General features: G+C 52.3%; 2 protein-coding genes across 3 annotated transcripts; both read right to left on the bottom strand.

The window, feature by feature from the left end:
* Positions 1-6,931, bottom strand: Selenov (selenoprotein V). 2 transcript variants are annotated; one of them, XM_059279249.1, is made up of 6 exons: positions 5,939-6,931; positions 4,208-4,232; positions 4,047-4,100; positions 3,868-3,942; positions 3,634-3,771; positions 1-129 (listed from the first exon to the last, which is right to left on the bottom strand). In XM_059279249.1, the coding sequence occupies exons 1-5, from the start codon at positions 6,859-6,861 to the stop codon at positions 3,694-3,696; spliced, it is 1,155 nt and encodes a 384-aa protein (XP_059135232.1). In that variant the 5' UTR covers positions 6,862-6,931; the 3' UTR covers positions 1-129; positions 3,634-3,693. The 2 variants fall into 2 exon arrangements, with proteins under 2 accessions (XP_059135232.1, XP_059135240.1); XM_059279257.1 differs by lacking the exons at positions 1-129; positions 3,634-3,771; positions 4,208-4,232.
* A 3,186-nt stretch (positions 6,932-10,117) lies between these two features.
* Dll3 (delta like canonical Notch ligand 3) lies at positions 10,118-18,395 on the bottom strand. Its single transcript, XM_059253461.1, has 9 exons — positions 18,333-18,395; positions 17,922-18,203; positions 16,827-16,884; positions 15,310-15,552; positions 14,918-15,135; positions 12,680-12,902; positions 10,727-11,306; positions 10,435-10,516; positions 10,118-10,343 (listed from the first exon to the last, which is right to left on the bottom strand). Exons 1-9 carry the CDS (start codon positions 18,393-18,395, stop codon positions 10,338-10,340), a joined length of 1,755 nt encoding a protein of 584 aa, XP_059109444.1. The 3' UTR covers positions 10,118-10,337.
* Positions 18,396-21,834: the final 3,439 nt, after the last annotated feature.

The following is a 21,834-nucleotide window of genomic DNA, read 5'->3' as shown; positions in this document are numbered from 1 at the left end:
ACACTGTCAGAGGCCAACACAGGGAAACAGATGGTCTTTACTTTCCCACCCCACCGGGGCCCCAGCCACCATCAGAAAAGGGCCTGGTTTGTCAGCATTTCAGCCCCTTCTCGTCATCCGCTGAGGTTCCTGAGGCGGGGAGAGAAACAAAACATCAACAGTTCCCCATGCAGACATTAGTGTTTCTGCAGAGCTTAGTGTTCTAAGGCAGTCCGTGGATCATATTACTGAGTCCATGTGTGTGTGTGTGTGTGTGTGTGTGTGTGTGTGTGTACATATATATACATATGGAATATATACATATTCCATACATAGCATGTAAATGTATATAGTCAAGGATGAGCTCAAGTCCCTGAACCTCCTGCCTCCACCTCCCAAGCACTGGAATCACAAGCGTGCACCATCTTATATGGTGCTGGGGGTCAAATCCATGGCGCACTAGGCAAGCAGTCTACCAGTGTGCTATATCCTAAGCCCTTTTGTGGTTGGCGTGTGTGGTACATATGTAGTTGTATGGATAAATGCATGTGTTGTGTGCCTGTGCACATACATGTAGAGACCAGAGGCAAATGTCAAATATCTTTTATCTCGCTACACCTTATTTTTGTTAAGATTTACTTCTTTTTGTTTTATACGTATGAGTGTTTGCTGGCACGTGTGTCTGTGTACCCTGTGCGTGTCAGGTCCCCTGGAACTGGAGTTACAGATGTTGTGAGCCATCATGTGGGGAACAAATTGGATCCTTTGCAAGAGCAACACAGTGCTCTTAGCCCCTGAGCCATCTCCCAGCCCCGCCCCCTACTTTTGACACAGGATCTCAAGCTCACGGTTTCAGCTTGAATGGCTTGGGAGTGAGATCCTGGGATCCACAATGTCTCTGCCCCAAACACTGGAGCTACAAGAACATGTGGCCATGGCCAGCTTGATACCTGAGTGCTGGGGACTTGAACTCAGACCCTTTGCTTTCCCAGGCAGTGCTCTTACTCACTAAGCCAACTCCATAGTCCTTCCCCCTTTATGGTTTCTTGAGAAATGCTCTATGGAACTCGCTTGGAGCCCATGTTGGCCTCAAACTCCTAGTGACCCTCCTTCTGCCTCAGTTTACCCACTGCTGGGATTACAAACTTGAGCCACCATGCCCAGCTGTAAAAAACAAAACAAAACATTGAGACCCTTGACTGGATATTACATGGTAGGAAGTGCTGTAGAATGTTGTTTTAACATTATTACTTTAACTGTGTGAAGGTGTGTTACTTCTGTGCTTTGTTTATTTGTAGTATGTGTTTAACTATGTAAAGATGTGTTGCATTTGTTTCACCTTGCCTGCCTAAGGCACCTGATTGGTCTAATAAAAAGCTGAACAGCAAGCTGAACAGCCACTAGCCAGGCAGAGAAAGGATGGGCAGGGCTGGGGGGCAGAGAGAATAAATAGGCTCAGGAGAGGAACAAGAGAAGGAAGAGGAAAGAACGAGAGAGATGCCTAGGGCCAGAGGCCAGGCAGCCGCCAGCCAGCTAGACACCAGAAGCAGAGAAAGGAAGATATATAGAAGTAAGAAATGTAATAACCCCCGAGGCAAAAGACAGATAAAGAAAAACTTAATTTAAGTTAAAAGAGCTAGCCAGAAAGGAGCCTAAGTGAGGCCGAGCATTCAAAACTAATAATAAGTCTCTTTGTCATGATTTGGGAGCCGGTTGGTGGCCCAAAAGAAAAAGCCTGGTACAATGAAGACATTCAGTCTTTTTTCAGGTGTCATAACGGCCTTATATTCCCATTTTTAAAACTTGTCTCTTAGAGCCAAGTGGCAGCCTACACCTGTAATCCCAGCAAGTAGGAGGCTAGGGCAAGATAATCTTGAGCTTTAGGCCAACCTGAAGTACTTATTAGCTCCCAGAGTTTAGAGACAAAAACTTTCACTATCAGGCTCAGAAGTAGAGTGCTTTCTTAGGATGTGCCAGAGAAGAGCTGGGGCATGGCTCAGTAATACAGCACCTGCCTAGAATCCCCCAGTGAGGGGCTGGGGGCATGGCTCAGTGGTAGAGCCCCTGCCTAGAATCCCCCAGTGAGGGGCTGGGGTGTGGCTCAGTGGTAGAGCCCCTGCCTAGAATCCCCCAGTGAGGGGCTGGGGTGTGGTTCAGTGGTAGAGCCCCTGCCTAGAATCCCCAGTGAGGGGCTGGGGTGTGACTCAGTGGTAGAGCCCCTGCCTAGAATCCCCCAGTGAGGAGCTGGGGTGTGGCTCAGTGGTAGAGCAACTGCTTATGAAGCCAAATTCCTGGAGACCATCCCTTGCAAATCCAAGAAGAAAACCTAAGCATAAAGGGTATGTAAATGATTGCAGACATCTTTTTAATATCTTACAATAATGCTACTAATAGAATTAGAAGCTCTGGGTTGATTTTGTGCTCTGTATCTACAATCCAATACAGATTAACCTAACCCTAACCCAATACTCTAGCCCCATGCTGCTGTTGAGCAGTTGACATGTGGCTGGCTAACTAAAAACTGGATTTTTAATGCTTTAGCTTTGGTTACATCTTGTTGTTTGAGACAGGGCCTCTCTGTCTGTGCAGTCCACGATGGCTTCAATCCTCCTGCCTCAGCCTCCTGAGTGCTGTGGCTATCACACCCATCATAAATTTTAAAAGCGAGTGCACCGCTCTACAACCAGAAGATAAGAACGTTCTTATGCTCTTCTGATAACCACAGGGCCCTAGTGACAGCCATGTCTTACCCATCACTCTGGGAGTCCTCTCCTGGAACTATCTCAATGATCCCATTGACAAGCCAGGCTTAGTGTTGCTGACCTGTCATCCAAACTAATGGAAAGCCGAGGCCGGAGGATTGCAAACCCAAGGTTAGCCTGGGTCATTTTAGGAGGAACCTATCTCAAAATCAGAAAGAAAAAAGGCTGTGGCTGCAGCTCCGTGGTGCAGTCCTCGCCTCACAGGTATGAGGCCCAGGTCAGACCTCAGCCCTGCAGGGAGACAGGAGGAGTGAGGCCAAGGGGGAGGGAGGATGTGGTTCCGCTGGCAGAATGCTTGCCTAGCATGCATAGGCTTTAGCTTCACTCCCCAACCTAATAAACTGGGAATGGTGGGTACACCTGTAATCCCCAGCAACTGGGAGGTAGAGGCATGTGGGTCAGTAGCTTCATAACATTTGAGGCCATCCTGAGCTAGGTGATACCCTGTCTCAAAAAACAAAACAAAACAAAACAAAACAAAAACGAGTGTGTGTGTGTGAAGAGTTGAAGGGCTGGAGCGGGGAGCTCAGACCTGTAACCCCAACACTTAAGAGGCTGAGGCAAGAGGATGGCTGGGAGTTCGAAGGCAGCCTGGACTACACAATGGCTTCTAGGACAGCCTGGGCTATACAGTAAGACTCAAAAGGGGAGTGGGGGGGGCAGTACTCAGTGATTAAAGGTGCTTGTTGCCAAGTTTGGTGACCTGAGTTCAATCCCCAGAAGCCACACTGTGGATGAAGAGAACTGACTCCCACATACATGCCTTGACATTCATGTGTGCCACCCCCCAATGTAAAATGAAAATAAAAGATGTGATGTGCCGTGGTGTTAAGGATGAGGGTCGGCTGAGCTGGCGAAGGTGGCCCTGCCACCGCGGCCGCGGCTCGCTTACTTTCACACCGGCTCCTGGCCTTGCACTCCTCCTCACTCATCTCCAGCTCCACTATTGCTGCTACCTTTTCTTTGTCTCCTCATCGATAACACCCATAAGTTTCTTCAGACTGGACTCATCCACAAACCCATCACCTTTCTGGGTACGGAGAAGAAAGAGTCCAGACATGATTCCAACCTCCCGGTACCCCAACCCTTCCCTCTGATCCTGTTCAGCCCTCTTGCCCAGAATCACCTTCTTGGAATGAACCAGCTTCCCGTTCACAAACACTTCAAACTCTCCTGTTGCCTGGGAAGCCTTTTCCTCCTCCTGGCAAGGGAATGGTGTGGGTGGAGGAGGCTGAGAGCACTCCTCCAAACCCTCAGGGGTCTGGGGACCCTGACCACTCTTCCCCAGGGTACCAGCACACTTACAAACTCCAGAAGGTTTGGAAATTGATGCTCCAGGGTCTTTCTCAGAAGGATGTACTGAGAGGGAAGAGATGGAGTCATGGGGTCACAGGAGAGGAAACAGGGACCCCCTTCCAGTCTTCGCATCATATGCTCCCTTATATTCTGAAGAAGAAACGACTCACCCGAAGGCCATAGCTTCAGAGGCCACTGGAAGCAGAGGGAAGGAGGGGGAGGGGGAGAGAGATGAGAGAGACATCATAGCGGCAGTGAGCCTGAGTCAGACGCCATCCCTGCCCTGCTTGGAGCACCCCTCACCCATGGTACCACCTCGGGGAAACCACCAACCTCCTCATAGTCCCTGAGTGGCTACAAAGCTGTCCCCATCCTTCATCCCTTATCCCCACCTTGTCCAGCTACAGAATCCTTCTCATTGGTCTTTCAATAGCACACGCTGAGGTAGGCAATTCCTCAGGGCCCCTGCACTAGTAGGAAGCTGCAGAAAACTCTTCCCCCAGGATGTGCATGGCTCCCTCCCTTCCTTCAGGTCACTTTCTCATGAGGCCTTCTTGACCCCCCCACCCCACCCCCCCACCCCACCCCCGGTAGAAACCATGACCCTCCCAGATGCCTTCCTGTGCACCCTAGCGGTGGCTTATTGCCTGCCCTCCACACTAGCATGTCAGAGTCACAAGGGCAGGAGTCTCCATCGTCTTCATTGCTCTGTGCCTGGTGTCACCTGATGAGTTTTTTTTTTTTTAAATAGCTGTCGAGTCAGGTGTGGTAGTGCATACTTTAATCCGAGCGCTTGGGAGGCAGAGGTGGGAGGGTCTCTGGATTCAAAGCCAGCCTGGGTTACATAGAGAGACCTTGTCTGGGAAGAGGAGGAGGAGGAGGAGGAGGAGGAGGAGGAGGAGGAGGAGGAGAAGGAGGAGGAGGAGGGGGGGGGAGAGAAAGAAGAAATGGGAAGAGAAGGGAGAGAGCGGGAGGGAACTAAGCTTGGAAAGAGGAGAAAGAGACACCATGGGGTGGGAAGAGTGGCCTGGCATAGCCAGAGAAGGAAGAGCCAGCGTGAGACACGGACACCAGTCCTCCAGAGCAGGCATGGGGAAGACAGCCCTGACCCGGTCCTATTCAGCCCAGTCCCAGGTCACTGCTTAAGCCAGAGGCAGCACCTGAGAGCGATGTGCATCCAGCCTCCCAGCTGTTTCCCAGCTGCCCCACTATTGCCTGGCCTGCTCAGGAGCCAAAGTAAGTGAGACGGCTCAGCAGACCATCTCCAACACCAGTGGACCAGTCAAGACCCTCGGAGTGGAGCGCAGGGAGGAATGGGGCAGATTCCCAGTCCTAGGAATCAACAGATGAGTCGTATGAATGAGAATGAATGGATGGATCAATGAATGAATGGATGGATGAATGGATCAATGAGAATGCAGTTTAGAGCCAGCAATCATGCAAATGTTGAACGAATGAAGGGGATGAATGAAGCTCACCGCTACTACCAATCATAGGAATGAATGAATGAGTAAGTATAAATGCACGCATGAAGTCGAGAGGCAGGACTCACGCAGATCAATGAATTATTCTGACTGCCAGGTGGGAAATGTCCATCAATGAATGGTCCTAAGAGTGAACGCAGCTCAGAGTCACTCATACAAATGTTTGAAGGAATAGACGTGAATGGATGAAGCACAAAGCCAGTAAACACGCAAAAGAGAGTGAATGAATGAGTGAGTGAAGATCAAAGTCAGAAATCACGGGAGTTCTGTGGGAGTGATTGAAAGAAGCTGAGAGCCAGGGTGGGGAACTCAGCAAAGCTTTCTAACCTCAAATGGATCTGCCTCCCTACCTAGGGCACACCTGGGCCTGTTAGCACCTGCCAGGTTCAGCTTTCACGGGTAGAGGGAGCCCCTCACCAGTATATCACACGAATCAAAATTCTGTTGGCCGATGGGATGTTCTCGCTGGTCGAGGCGATCTCCTTGGTGCAGACGAAGCTGGGTGATGGGGAAAGTGGGGGGAGCCGACCCAGAGCAGGGGCCTCCTTTAGCTGGGTGGCGAAGAACTCTAGTACAGGGATGGCGTCCGGAGGGGGGCCCAATGTACTGGAGGCCATGGCATTGGAAGCCAAGGAGTCTAACTGAGGGGTGGAGTCCCGGGCGGAGGCCAGTGTCTTTGAGGCCGCAGCAGTGAGCACTGGAAGGGGACCCTGGATGGCCTCCGCTAGTCTGTGGGTCGAAGGTTCCTGCTTTTGAGCGAGCATGGGATCCTTTGAGACAGAGCTAGCACGCCTGGAAGAAGAGGGCTGAGCCACGGGTGAGGCCGAGCTCGGCAAGGACTCCGCCGGAGGGATCGTGGGAAAGACTCGGGCTACTTTCGGGGGCCGGACCGGTGCTGGGGTCCGGACCGGTGCTGGGGTCCGGACCGGTGCTGGGGTCCGCACTGGTGCTGGAGTCCGGACTGGTGCTGGGGTCCGGACCGGTGCTGGAGTCCGGACTGGTGCTGGGGTCCGGACCGGTGCTGGAGTCCGGACTGGTGCTGGGGTTGGGGCTGGGGTTGGGGGTGGGGCTGGAGCTGGGGCTGGGGCTGGGGTTGGGAACCGGACTGGAGGAGGGGTCGGGACCTGGGCAGGAGCCCGGACCGGGGTGGAGGTTTGGACCGGAGTCTGGTTGTGGGCCGGGGTCGAGACCGGGCCCCGGGTGGAAGTTCGGACCGGAGTCGGGTTGTGAGCCGGGACTGGGGTTCTGACCGAGGTCGCGGTTCGGATGGGAGTTGGTGTCGGAGTTGGAGTGTTTGGCTGGGCCGGGGAGGGAGCGGGGGTCCGCGCCTGATTACTCATGGTGACCAAGTGAGACCCGGGTACCCCAGACTGAGCGTCCTGTCTTGCCCTGCTCCTTGGGCAGGGATAGAATTCGCACCCCAGGATTCTAAAACGGAAGCAACCACAAACAGGCACTGTTACACTCTGGGTTCCAGTCAGGCCACTACACATGGCTCTAGGCCTAGGAGGCGGTACTGTCTCCAGAGCTCTCCGAATAGACCCCGCCCCTGCCCCCTCCCCATCCCCAACACAGGAAGCAGACCCTGCTGAGAGCTTCCCACCTCCACCGCTGACACTCCCGCGTTTAGCCGGCTGCGATAATTAAGTGTCCCCTTTGCGCTGGGGATTCCCGGCACGCAGCATCTCTGCCTGCCCTGCTTCCTGCCATTGGGAGGAGGCCACACCCAGGATCAGAGAGTGACAGCCTAAAGCCGCCAGAGCAGGCAAGGACACCAGGACCCTTACGATCCCAGAGAGGAAGCACGGGTCTGCAGGATAAGAGAGGACCTCTGAGAATAGGGTGCAGCTACCAGATCCGGAGAAAAATAGCGACAACCCACACAAACAGTGCAGTTTACACAGAACCAGGAGCTGCCACGGTTCTCACACCAGACCAAATCGTGGGTGCCCGGGTCCTGTGGTTTCACCACTCTGAAAAGGGTCCCTGAAAGCCGACAAAGGGAGAACCTGCCTCATGCTGTATCCCCAGCTCCTAGAGCAAGACCTGGATCAATAAGTGCTTGTGGAACCTGAGTTGGTGAGATAAAAAGGGAAGGCCTTTTTCACTCTTTGGGGGCCTGCCACCGAGCTCCCAGATAAATACACAGAGACTTATTCCTACCTATGAAGGCCCAGCCTTAGCTTGGCTTGTTTCTAGCCAGCTTTTCTAACTTAAATTATTCCGTTTCTCTTTAACTACATTTTGCCTCTGGGCTTTTTACCTCTGTTTCTGTATCTTTTTTTCCTCCTTACTCCTTGGCTGGCTGTACGACTGGGTGGCTGGCCCCTGGTGTCCTCCTCGACCCCTTTTCTCACTCCTCCCTCTAGAGTTTTCCTCCTATTTATTCTCTGTGCCTGGAAGCCCTGTCTATCCCTCTCCTGCTACTGGCCGTTCAGCTCTTTATTAGAGGAATCAGGTGTTTTAGACAGACACAGTAACACAGTTTCAGAGTTAAACAAATGCAACATAAAAGAATGCAACACTGCCGGGCAGTGGTGGCGCACGCCTTTAATCCCAGCACTCGGGAGGCAGAGCCAGGCGGATCTCTGTGAGTTCGAGGCCAGCCTGGTCTCCAAAGCGAGTTCCAGGAAAGGCACAAAGCTACACAGAGAAACCCTGTCTCGAAAAACCAAAAAAAAAAAAAAAAAAAAAAAAAGAATGCAACACTGCCAGGCGGTGGTGGCCCACGCCTTTAATCCCAGCACTCTAATCCCAGCACTCGGGAGGCAGAGGCAGGCGGATCTCTGTGAGTTCAAGGCCAGCCTGGTCTTCAGAGCAAGATCCAGGACAGGCACCAAAACTGTCTCGAGAAAAAAAAAAAAAAAACAAAAACACCACATCTTTGCATGTTAAACAAATATTCCACAGCATAAAGGAATTTAACACATCTTCTACTAAATATTCCACAACAGCTTACACCAGGAAAGGGGACAGGTTTGGGAGCTGGAGTGTAGGCAAAAGCCAAAGCCGACAAAGATTGGAGCCAGGGACAGTGACCATGTAAGCCAGACAGACTTCACTCTGAAGCCATGGGAATCCAGAAGGACGTTTTAATAGGGGATATGGCCAGTTGGTAGAGAGTTTTCACAGCATTCACAATGCCCTGGAGTTCAAGCTCTAGTGCTGTGTATGGTGACACCGGCCTGTAGTCTCAGCACTCAGGAGATGGATCAAAAGTTCAAGGTCACTTTCCGGTACATATAAAAAAAATTCAGGATACATATGACCCTGTTGATATCCTAAGAGATGTCAGTCTTCATCCTTGGCTTTTGGGGAGTATTTCTAAGCCAGGGAACATAGTTTCTGGTAAGTGGGGGTTGGGGGATGTAACAGATAGTTTATGATAATAACCTGGATGATGAGAGCTTGGACCACACTGTGTTAGCTCAGCCTCGGAAGGGCGATTAACTATGTCTGCCTGACCAAGATCCCATGGAAACTCTGGGCTCTGGGATGCAGGTATGCTTCCTGGTCTGCAGTATTCCATGTCCATTATCATACCAGCAAGGACACCCAGATGTTTGTGCTAGGAACTTAACTGGACCCTGGCCCACACCTGTCTTCTAATTGGCTGAGTTTTAAACTTATTTTTTGTTTTGGTTTGCTTTCTGTTGTCTTTGGGAAATAGTCTTGCTATATAGCCTAGGCTGGGCTTACAATCCTCCTATCCACTTTTTTTTTTTTTTTTTTTTTTTCCTTTTTCCTGAGACAGGGTCTCACTATATAACTCTGGTTGGCCTGGAAATTGCTATGACCAGGGAGGCCTTAAAAACAAAGAGATCTACTTGCCTCTGCTTTCCAAGTGTTGGGATTAGAGCCTATGACACTACACCAGACTTCCTTGGCTGATTTTAATCTATATCCTTCCCCTGTGCCACAGCATAACCATGAGCCCTAACTTTCGATGAACTTTTCCATCAAAGGCTCAAGCCTAGCGCAGAGTGGTGGCGCGTGCCTGAGATTCCCAGTATGCTAGAAGCAGAAGCCAAGAAGGTGCTGCAGATTTGATGCCTGGTTTACAGTTCAGTGGTTCTTAACCTCCCCAATGCTGTGACCCTTTAGTACAGTTCCTCGTGTTGTGGTGATTCCCAACCACAGGATTACTTCGTTGCTAATTTGTAATTGTAACTTTGCTACTGTTATGAACGGTAATGTAAATATCTGATATGCAGGATATCTGATGTGTGACCCTGAATGGGCAGTTTGACCCCTAAAGGGGGGGGATCTCCACCCATATGTTGAGAACTACTGGTTTACATAATGAGTTCCAAGCCATAGCATCTTGCCTCAATTTAAAAACAAAACAAAAAAATCACCCAGCATGGTGTCACACGCCTTTAATCCCAGCACTCAGGAGGCAGAGGCAGGTGGATCTCTGAGTTCGAGGCCAGCCTGGTCTACAGAATGAGTTCCAGATCAGCCAGGGCTACACAGAGAAACTCTGTCTGCAGAAAACCAAAACAAGAAACAAAAACAAACAAATTCTATTATTCTCCTTACGGGACATCTCTCTTCCTTAGTTCCAACATCAAAAACAAAGTTCTCAGCCTGATGTAGTTGATCAAAATAAAAGCCTTTATAGATGTCTCGGGAGATGAGAAAAGTTAGGTTATAAATAAGCATTATGTACAACTTCCAACATCAAAGTCCTCCCAAACACCCTTCCCAGCCTCCAGTCAGCGTGGTGTGGGTGGGAGTGGCAGAGACTGGGCACCACAAAGCAAACAAAAACATTCGGGCTCCATCTCCAGGCGATGACAGAGAAGGGGCAGGATTATGCCTGGAAAAAAAAAAAAGAAGAAATGAGAAAGAAGCATTAGAAAAGGCATGGGGCCGGGGGCCTGGAGCATGAGAACCTGGGACTCAACTACCTCTCGAGCATAAATGGAAGGGGCCGGTATGACATAAATGGACCGAGAGTCTCCATCTTCAGGGTGATTCCAGTCAGCCGAACTGTAGGAGGAGAGAAAAGGGGACAATTCAGACCTCATGAGTTGTCTTCCCGCACCCATCAAAGAGGGGAACCACAGGTTGGCCAGGGGGAATTCTGCAATGACCCCATCAGAAGGCTAGAACACCGGGGTAAGAGGGTCCAGTCGGGAAGATGCATCAAGGAATCAGGCCAATCAAATTGGCCATAGTGACAAGGTGTGCCCCCCTCACCTGGGGCTATCCCCAGCACCGTCTTGTATCCTCAGATTGTTGAGTGCATCCGGCAGCGTGTGGACCGAAGGCTCCCGGGTCCCAGACAGCAAACGAGTCCCGGTATCCCGGCCAGGGCCGCGGCGGCGCACGTGGATAAGCAAGAGCGCGGCGCCCGCCAAGCCCGCAGCCACCAGCAGCCCCAAGGCGGGAGGCAGGAGGAGGCGCTGGGGGTCTGCCTGCCTCAGGCCCCGCGGGGCCGCGGCCACCGCGTCCGCGCCCTCGGGGCGCACCGCGAACTCGCATCTCACGCCCATGTAGCCGGGCGCGCAGGCGCAGACAAGGCCGGAGAAGTGGGCGTAGCAACGGCCTCCGTGCGCGCAGGGGCGAGAGGCGCAGGGGTCGGCGCGCTCCCGACAGTCGCGCCCGCCGAAACCCAGCGCGCACGAGCAGCGCCGCGCGCCGCCGCCCTCCACGCACGTGCCGCCGTTGGCACAGGCGCGCCCTGCGCAGTCGTCCCGGTGACGCTCGCAGCGCGGCCCCGCGAAGCCCGCGCGACAGCGGCAGCGCAGGGCGTGGCCCAGGTCCAGGCAGAGGCCGCCTGCGGGGAAACCGGGTCAGCTTCCACCGGCCCCCTCTCGCCCCCCGTGGCTTGTCCGCCCGCCTCTCTTTGAGCAGACTTTCAAAGTCCCCCGTCTCAAGAGCCACCTCGTTAAGTCAGCTGGCCCTCGCCCGTGCTTTTTACATTTTGAACTGGTACGCAGTTCAAAACATTGAGTCCTCCTGCGTTCCCCTCCCAAATGCTGGGGCCACGGCTGCAGGCCATCAAGCAAGGTTGCCCATGACTACTCCTACCCAGTCCTCTCTTTCTCCTTCCTTTTCTCCCCTCTACCGCCATCTTTTCCTCCAGGCCTCTCTCTGTTCATATGCCCTTTCCTCCAGGAATCTTTCTCACCTTTCCTCTGGTTCAGCCCAGAGCCCCTATGCCCTGTGCCCACGCCACAGCCCCATGCCTCTGAGTTCTGAGTGGGCAAAAGAGGAGCCCCTGGGAGAAGACAATTGCTGGTACTTGCTAAAGAGCAGGGTCTAGTACTGCGCCTCCTGTCACTCATTCCAAAGGAAACAGTGGTTTGGTTTCATGTCTGAGGCAGGAGCTCATTATTAGCTCAGGCTAGTTTATAATCGTCTGGCCTCAGACGTGCTAGAATTAACTATGCAACCATACTCAACTGTAACAGTATAGAGGCATCACTGTATCTACCAGACTCTTTACATCCATGATCTTATTTAACCTTTTGTTTGGTTTTGGGTTTTTTGAGATGGTCATGCAGCCCAGGCTGGCCTGGAACTCATTATATAGCCCAGGATGACCTTGAACTCCTGATGTTCCTGCTTCTGCCTTCTTCTAGAGTGCTGGATTTCTAGGCATGGGCCACTCTGCCCAGTGTGGCCTCATCTAATCATTTAATACATATGTCAAATCAGGGTTCTCCCTCTTAGAACTTTCTGTGGCTCCATCTCACTCAAGGGAAAAAGCAAAAGAACATCTTCCCAGCAGGTCCCCAGGGTCTGCTCCTGTCCAATGCCTGACCTCATCTCTCTCCACTCTGGCTCAGTCTGCTCTGACACACTGGCGCCCCTCCTGATCCACAACACGCTGAGCACATCCCTATATCACATCAGCTCCAAATCGGCAGGGATTTGGGTTTCGCTCTCTGCTATATCCTCGATGCCTAAATCAAGGCCTGACAGGCAGTAAATTCTCAACAAATACCTATGAGATGACTCTTCTGCCTGTTTCATAGAATGGAGTAGGCAGAGGGAGGAGGGTCATGTCCCTAGGACTTAGGGCCACACAGGACACAGAGGCAGGATTCCCACCCAGAGCCATCTGAGCCACGCAGAGACCCTACTCCTACTCCCCCGCCCAACTTTATATCCCCACCCCTTGCCACTCTGGCTTCCCCTCCTCACCATTCTGACATGGCTGCGGGCTACACCGGTCCACCCTCTTCTCACAGTTGGAGCCTTGGAAACCAGGTGGGCAATGACAGACATAGGCAGAGTCAGGTTCTTCACCACCAACACACAGGCCGCCATTGAAGCAGGGTCCGTCTGCGCATGTCACCCCGCTCACCTCACATCGAAGCCCATAGAATCCCCGGGGACAGGTACATTCAAAGGAGCCGGAGGTTTCCTGAACAGAGACAAGGGGCTTTGGGCAGGAGGCTCCTCGGAGCCAAATCCTTTCCTTCTCCTTTGCCACTATGGCTCTTGGTCCAGCCCCAAGTCCCAGGGCACAGGGCTTCCCCAGGAGTGCCGCTCACGTGACCTTCAATCCACTCCATGCTGATTTTTCTGCACACAGAATCCCAGACTGGGTGAGGCTCTGAAGCCCAGAAAGCTGTTCCTACCACACCTGTGCCTACCACATGACACCTACCTGGCCCGCCAACCCATACACACACACACACACACACACACACACACACACACACACATCAACTCTATGCCCACTTCTCTCATGAAAACAATTTTAAAAGACAGGGTCTCCCCTTGGAGCCCAGGATGGCCTGGAGCTCAGGATCCTCAGTGTCCCGAGTGCTGGGATTACAAGAGCGAGCCACCACACTACCTCCAGGAAGGCTTCTTTCCTGCCCCTCACTTGAAGACCAAACTCAGCACCTTTCATGTGCAAGGCAAGTGGTCAACCACCCAGCTACAGTCCTAGCTGCCCCACAGAGTTCCCTTGTGTGTTAGGGAATGAAACCCCGGGCCTCTCAAATGTTAAGAAAGTGCTTGACTCCTGAGCCAAGACCCCAAATCTTCACTGGTGGACTCTGGACAAGTGCGGTATCTCTGAGCCACACCCCCAACTCCTTATTGGGGATTCTAGACAGGCCCTCCTCTGCTGATGCACGCCCCAGCCCCTCATCGGTAAATTCTAGGCAAGGGCTCTTACCTACTCAGCCATGGTATCTCCAGCAATGAAGGCTCGCTGAGCTCCCTTCTCCCACTCTCGCTCTGTAATTTGAGTCTCGGTGTCTCACCCACACTGCCAGCATCAGAAATCCCGCTGGATTCTACTCTCCGAGCATCCTTCTTCCCAGCCCTGTTCCTTTGCTGCCCTCTCTACTTGCCTCTTGGACCAATCCTCAGGAAGCTTTGTCCGGTGTCTCCACCCTTCGTGCGTGCCCTGATCCCGAACCTTCAACTCAAAGCAGTCCCACAGGACTCCGTTATTGCCACTCACACACCGTATGACACTGCCCACTTACTTTTTGCTCTCCAATACCATTCCCATATCCTAACCCCTACTTTAGATGGAGGTGGACACCTCCAGGAAGGCTTCCCAGATAGCTCCTACCTGTCTGGGATTGCAGCCTCCTAGGTTGCAATGTTACAGAGCCCAGAGAGGGCGTGCTCTATAAAAACTCCTAATCTTCAAGGTGGCTGAGGCAGGAGAATTAGGAGTTCTGAGCCAGCCTGAGTTACATAGCTAGAACCTATCTCAAAGAAATCTGTGTGGGGTGGGTTTGCCAGATATGGTAGCACACTCCTTTAATCCCAGTGCTCATGAGGCCTAAATAGATCTCTGTGAGTTCAAGACCAACCAGGTCTACAAAGTGAGCTCCAGGCCAGCCACGCTACACTGTGAGACCCTGTCTTGGGAGAGGACGCTGGGGAGATGTTTAGGAGGTAAATAATTTCTGTGAAAAAATGAGGACTTGAGGTCAGATCCCCAGCACCCACATGAAAAGCGGGCTTGGGGCTGGAGAGATGGCTCAGAGGTTAAGAGCACTGGCTCCTCTTCCAGAGGTCCTGAGTTCAACTCCCAACGACCACATGGTAGCCTACAACCACTTATAACGAGATATGGTGCCCTCTTCTGGCCTGCATGTGTACATGCAGGTGGAACACTGTACACATAATAAATAAATAAATCTTTTAAAAAAAAGAAAGGAAGGAAGAAAAGAACGGGCTTGGAGGTGCACATCTGTAATCCCAGTAGTGCTGAAGGAGTAGAAGGAAAGACCGACTCCACAGTCCAGCCGGCCGGGCCGCTCTATGCCGAGTGGGAGTCCCTGTCTCAAAAAACTTAAGTAGACAGTGATAAAGACACTGTCTGGTCTACACACACACACACACACACACACACACACACACACACACACTCACAAGCACAGTTGTAATCAAGATGTCGATACTGACACTACAACTGCCCCCGTTGGCACATGGGTTCCCATCACAGGGCCCAGGCCCAGGTAAAAGGCATCCAGTGTTGCCAGGACCTGGGACCCTGGAGTTCAGGCAGCTGCTGGCGGAGACAGGGACAGTGCAGAGGGGTCCAGTCCAGCCCTCTAGGCAATGGCATTCATCAGGGTCTTCACAGTAGCCATGCTCAGGGCTGCAGCCCTCTCGACATACGGCTGCAGGAGGCAGAGGAAAGGCAGAGAGAACATGATGTGAATGCTAGAGCAGGCTGAGATCCAGGGCCCGCAGTTCCCCGAAGAAGGTCGATGGGGTGTGGGAGGGAACTGGGATCCGCGCTTAAGCAAGAAGAGCCAAGATCCGGGGAGAGCGGGCCACGCAGAGGGACTCACGCGGGGCTTCACACTCTCCGGGGAACGGTGCACAGGGGAGCAGTCCCGGGCCACACCGCGAGGGGGCGCTGCGCGGGCGGCACAGGCGCGCGCAGGCGGCCCCTACAGCGGGCGGCTCGCAGCGCGCGCGGTAGGAGAAGTGTAGCTCCCACGCGCCTGCGCGCTGCACATCGCGGGCCCACGGGCCCCCGGCCGCCAGGCGTCTGCGGCCGGCCACACGAGCTAGCAGGTTCCAGGCGGGCTCTGCGGAGAGAATGGAGGGTGCTGGGATCCAGGGCATCCCCACCCCTCCTCACCTAGCCCTGGGAGTTCCTTGTCATCGGGAGAAGGATAAAAGCCCTCCTTAGTAAGCCTGCCTGCCCTCTCCTAGTGCACCCAGGGGCCTGCGTGTCACACTTCATCTAATGTCATGATAACAGGTTTCTCAGAAACCAAACAATGGCCGTATTTGCCCCAGAATGCTTTAATATTAAAATAGGAAACGTTTTAACATCTTGTAACATCAATATCTATGGTCAAGGTAGTGAGGTCATAGCGCCCCTGCAAGGTCTTCCTGTGTGTAGCGGCCCCTCTCACGCCTGCAGTCCCAGCAGAAGCCTCAAAAAGAGCAAAAGATCGGGCAGATGGATATTCCAACGCCTGTTAATCAATAGAGGAACCTTATCTAGATATCTGAGGAGAAGCCCAAAGTGTCGGCTCATGTTCATAACATCAGCACTCTGGAGGCTGAGGCAGGAGAATTGTGAATTCCAGGACAGCCTGGGCTACATTATTCGAGACCCTGTTTCAAGAAAAAGACTTAAAATCTAAGCCCAGCACAGTGGGGGCAATCCCTGTCATCTTAGTGCTTAGGAGGCAGATGGGGAGGGCCAGAAATTCAAGACCACTTTAGTTAAACGGCCATTTCCAGGGCAGCCTGGGCTACAGGAAACATTGTTTCAAACACAAAACCAGGGCCCAGGAGATAGCTCCCCGGTAGTGTGCCTAGAATTTACCAGTGAGGGGCTGTGGGCAAGGCTCAACGGTAGAGTTCATGCCTAGCATATGGGGAGTTCTGCTCCGTTACAAAAGATAAAATAAATGGATTTTTGAGCACTTTGGGTGTACCAGAACAAGGTCTCTCCATTGCTACCATTAGGACTTTTAAAATACATTTCTTTTTACTTTTTTATGTGTATGAGTGTTTTACCTGGATGCATGTGGGTGGCATAGGAGTGAAAAGCACAGGTAGAGAGCATAGGATCCTCCAGGACTAGGGTCATGGACGGGAGCCATCACATGGATGCAGGGAACTGAACCCAGCCCTCCACAAGAGCAACAAGCATTCTCACAACTGACTCTTCTATACCCAGACTGCCCGCAGACTTCAGCTGCTAACCCCGCACCACATCAAGGAGCTATGATGACTTCATAACCCCCCCAGTCCCATGAATGCTCCACCTTCGAGGCAGCCCCAGGTCTGTCCTGCGCCCCACATTGCCCTTGCCTACCAAAGTTCCAAGACTGAAGGCACTCACCTGCAGCCCGCTCTCCCAGCTGCTCTCTCCAAGTTTCAATGATGAGGGAGAAGGTGCCCTGGTTGGATGAAGAAGGGAGATTGGTCAGAGACACCTCTCACTGAAGGCCAGAAAGCAGCATGGAGTCTGGAAGCCAGCTCTGGGCCTGAGCAAGGGAACATTCCCAGAAGGAGCAGCCCAGGGGGGCAGCAACATTTTGGCCTCATTCCAGATACCTACTGAGTCCCTCAAAAGAAATCATTGTGCCAGATACGTTTGCCCAAGCATGTAGTCCCAGCACTCAGAAGGCTGAGGTAGGAGGGTTTAAATTTTGAGGTCAATTTGGGGTACCTAGCAAGACCCTATCCAAAAGGAAAGTAGCAGGATGTTCCCACCTCACAGGTGAGGAAATTAAATATGGAAACAGTGAAGTCCCCAGACTTATCTAAATTCCAAATATGGACCTGCTCTTTTCTGAGCTCTGCAGGGTGCAGGGATGGGCGCTAGGATTCTAAGGGTGATCTGAAGAGGCAGGTACCAACCAGTAGGACCCCAAGAAAGCACTTGGGAGGATCCCTGGGTTCAAGGAGATCTAGAATAAAGACAAAGACACACACACACCCCCAAGCCCAGTTTGCTGATTGCATGCCTATAAATCCAGAATTTAGGAGGTGGGGTGTGGGGGTGGAGGCAGGAGGATCAGCATTTCAAGATCAGACTCAGAAACACAGTGAGTGAACTTAAGGACAGCCAGGCCTATCTCTAAAAACAAAACACAGGGTGGGGGAGATAATTCACTGGGTGAAAGCATTTGCCAGAAAGTCTGAAAACCTGAGTTCAATCCCTGGATCCCACAGAACTGACATGACTCCACAAAGTGTCCTCTGACATCCACTGTAGCACAGGCGTGTCTCCCCTCCCCCAACTAAAAACATACGTACATAACCAACCAAACAACCACACAAAACGATGAGAATTTTTAGACATCCTCAAAGAGGGGTGCTGAGGGATCTGGGATTGTGGGTTCCGGGGTAGTTAAGGTGTGGGGCACGGGAGGGTGTCGGGAGTTGAGGGACAGAAGGAGGTTGGAGATCTGGGTGTCGGGGTTGGGCTCACCGGCCAGGCATCTCGGAAGGGCACACGTACGAGGCCGTCGGGCAGCGGCAGGGCAGCAGCAGGCGCCCCGGGCTGCTCCGTGTAGACGGGGCCACGCGTGCTCAGCGCTGCGCCCAGGGCGCACAGGGACTCCGCGGCCTCCTGGGAGACTCCTGGCTTCAGGCAGACCCTGAAGAAGAGGCGGCAAGGGCCTCGGGCGTTGCAGGGGGACCGCGGGGCCCCGGGGCTTGGGCCGGGCCGGAAAGAAAGAATCTGCAGCTCGAAGACACCGGCCGGCAGTGCCTGGGACGGAGAGGGCCACAGGGTTAGGGGACCTCGGGGACCTAGGCATCTATCTGCCCCACGAAACCTCCCTAGGTCTCAGCCCGACCCCATCTACCCCTTTCCTTTCTGTATCCCGCCGAGTCTGACCTGGGGAAGGAGAAGAGCCAGGATCAGTGTCTGAGGAAGCAGAGACACCTGCAGGGAGACCATTGCTTTTGGGGACAGAATGGGGGTAGCCTCGGGAGTCGCAGCTGCTGGATCCTGGAGCCTTATATCTGAGGGGACGCCCCGCCCCCTCAGCCAGCCTCCTGGCTCCTGGGGATCGAGGGGGAGAGGGTCGGAGGGGAAAGGACACAGTAACTCTGTGCGGGCGACTTGATGGGGTTCATCCTGATTGTGATTGAGGGCGCCAACCTGAAAGTGACAGGAGTTGAGCCTCTGTGTGCCTGAGTGTTACAGGGAAGGCCTACTGGAAGATGAACCGACTGGGGGGCGGGGGGGGGGGGGCTATGTAGCTCAACGGTGTGGACAGTTAACACGGACACAAGGTTGTAAAGAATTCTAAGATTCTCTGTGTTCCCGAGTGGGGGAATTGAAGTACAGGTGACGTTACTATGTGGTTGTGTGCGTTCCTCTCTATCGCCTAAGTAATTATAATGATGTGAGGTCCTGTCCGGACCCTACGTCCTGTGAGTGGGGACCTTGTGAACCTGTGAGTGCTGTGTGTGTGTGTGTGTGTGTGTGTGTGTGTGTGTGTGTGTGTGTGTCCAGCTGGCTGTGGGGGAGGCTCTAAGTGTGTGCTTTGGATGTAGCTGTGAGTAAATACAATGAAGATCCTGGATTCTTTGTGGAAGGCCCCATGTATGCATACATGCGTCTTTCACCTCCTCAAAACAAAGCCTCTCTTCCCCAAATCCAGCGTCACCAGACTCACCAGACGCCAGGCCAGGAGCCTCGCCTCGGAGGGGCCTCCCAGCTGTATGTAAATGTCGCCATCTGCCGGGCGGCCTCGCCCCTCCCCCCGGGCCGCAGCTGGGCCTCCCGTTTGGGCTCAGGAAGGTGTGAGGGGCAAACGGGCAGGAAATGAGTCTTCAGGCACCAGGGGCCCGCTATCCACCCCAGATGAATATAGCCACCTCCCGGGGGGTGGGGGAGACAGGGGCCCCTGTTCCAGGATCCAGGCAAATAAAATTACTTAGGTGCAGATGCTCAGTCTCTGGTCATAGTGTCTTTACTATGTGTCTTTACTCAGTTAAGCACTGAGTAAAGCTGCCTAAATGGAGGAAGCCCATCACACACACACACACACACACACACACACACACACACACACACACACGGTAAATAATAAGTTAATACTCAGAGCTAATAATTTCAGGGGCAGCTACAGTCCTACTCAGTAATTATTCAGTAGACGTAGTGGGCAGGCCTGTAATCCCAGCACTGACTGCAGATGCAGAGGCAGGACAATCAGAAGAAAGAGTCCAGCCTGGGCTACATCAAGCCTTTCTCAAAAACAATACAACCACAAAAACCCACATCTGGCTTTGCCTCACTCACAGGCTGTCCCCAGCATCCATTGTAAACTCAACCACAAGGCAAGATAGTGTGTCCAGAACTCTGCCACACAGGAAGCAGACTTTAAGGGATTTCTGAAAGGCTTCTTGGCTGTTTAGGACTTTCCCTTATACACAGAAACAGAGGCCATGCTGAGGTGACGAAGTCTGCACTAAGGTCTGAAGCACGAGAAGGACCCTGGTGAAGAACTCATGGTGAGCAGCAAGTGCAAAGGGGTGACCTGGGGTGACTGTGCCCGCACACTCGGAAGGGGTGACCTGGGGTGACCGTGCCTGCACACTCGGAAGGGGTGACCTGGGGTGACTGTGCCTGCACACTCGGCCATCCCTGTAGCTTTCTCTCTCACTTCATTCCACGCTCAGCTCTCATACTTTCCCAAGAGGCCTTCCAGATTAGTCCATCTAATCTAAAACAGCATCTTCTGGTTGGTTGAGTAGCTTGCTGAGATGCTTGCCTCCAAGCCTTTGACCTGTGTTTTATCCCTCTGATCCACATGATCAGAACTGACCCCGAATGCTGTCCTCTGACCACATAGGTGATGTGGCATGTGCATACCCAGCCTACCCTCATACAAATAAAAATATGTAAAATAATAATGTTATTATTTACTTACTAGTATATACATTATTAAATTTATATATTCAAATATATTTACTTTTAATATATAATTTATATACTTAAATGATATATAATTATTTATATTAAATAATGAATATAACTTAATGAATATATCTCCGAGGCCCCAAAACACTGCTTCTCACCTGTTCTGTCTCTCACTCTCTCCTTCTGTGCTAAAGACTCAACATTCCTCATGCCTGTTAGGCAAGCACTCTGTGATTGAGCTATGCTCCCAGCCCTTCCGTATTTTGAGACAGGGTCTCTCTCACTAAGTTACCTAGGCTGGCCTGAAACTTCCCACGTCCTTCCTCAGTTTCCTGAGTAGCTAGAATTACAGCTTGTGTGTTTACCCTGCCTTTAAAAAAGGAACTATTTATATATATTTTTTTAAAGATTTATTTATTTATTATGTATACAGTGTCAGAACATTTATTCCTGCAGGTCAGAAGAGGGAGCCAGATCTCACTACAGATGGTTGTGAGCCACCATGTGGGTGCTGGGAATTGAACTCAGGACCTCTGGAAGAACAGCCAGTGCTCTTAACCTCTGAGCCATCTCTCCAGCCCGGAACTATTTATATTTTATGTATAAATGCTCTACATGCCAGAAGAGGGCACCAGATCTCATTACAGATGGTTGTGAGCCACCATGTGGGTGCTGGGAATTGAACTCATAACCACTGAGCCATCTCTCCAGCTTCCACACCCTGCCCCGCTTTCATCTTTAGCTTTAGACCCCTGAGAATTGCCTGCACTGCATCTTCCCCAGGGGAACAGCAGCACAGTGGGACTGTGCTTCCCATCACCCTTGCTCACTGCTGTCTTCCAGTGTCTCCGCCGGCTGGTGCCAGCAAGTACTTAAGCAAACAAGTGCAATGGAAGCTGAACTGACTTCCCAAGAGAAAGATGCTCAGGCTTTGACCAAGGGCTTCTGAGTGGTGGGACCTGGGAATTCAGATCCCACGGTGTGTGGGGAAGGGGCCTGCTTAGACACAAATGATTCCCACAACAAAGCAGTCCTTGAGCACAGGGCACTTGGGGTTAAATTCCCAGGCCCCATCATATGGGCATTGTCTGAGGACTTCTGCAACTATGCCCAATTCTCTCCAGTGTGAGTGGACAGGAAACAGGGTCCAGTTAGCACCAAGGTAAAGGGAGAGATCCGATGGACCCGCTGGATGCTGAAGCAGGTGGCATCCAAGGTACCAGAGCCCTGGTCTCCAGGGCAACAGAGCAAACACACTTCTTCCTTATGTTGAAGGGAACAGACTCAAGTCATGTTTCAAGTCCATTCTAAAAGGGTGTATGGCACATGGTTGAGGCAGGAAGATCACTCAAGGTCAAAACCAGTTTGAGCTACATAGCAAGACTGCCTCAAACACAATGTCCTCCTCAGAGGGTCCTGTGGACAAAGTGTTTCCCCTCCCACCCCCTGACTCCACTCCATCAGGTAA

The sequence above is a fragment of the Peromyscus eremicus genome, chromosome 1 (assembly GCF_949786415.1).
Source record: "Peromyscus eremicus chromosome 1, PerEre_H2_v1, whole genome shotgun sequence".
NCBI classification, from domain to species: domain Eukaryota; kingdom Metazoa; phylum Chordata; class Mammalia; order Rodentia; family Cricetidae; genus Peromyscus; species Peromyscus eremicus.
The sequence above is the reverse complement of the archived record's forward strand: the minus strand, read 5'-3'. Positions and strand labels throughout refer to the sequence as shown.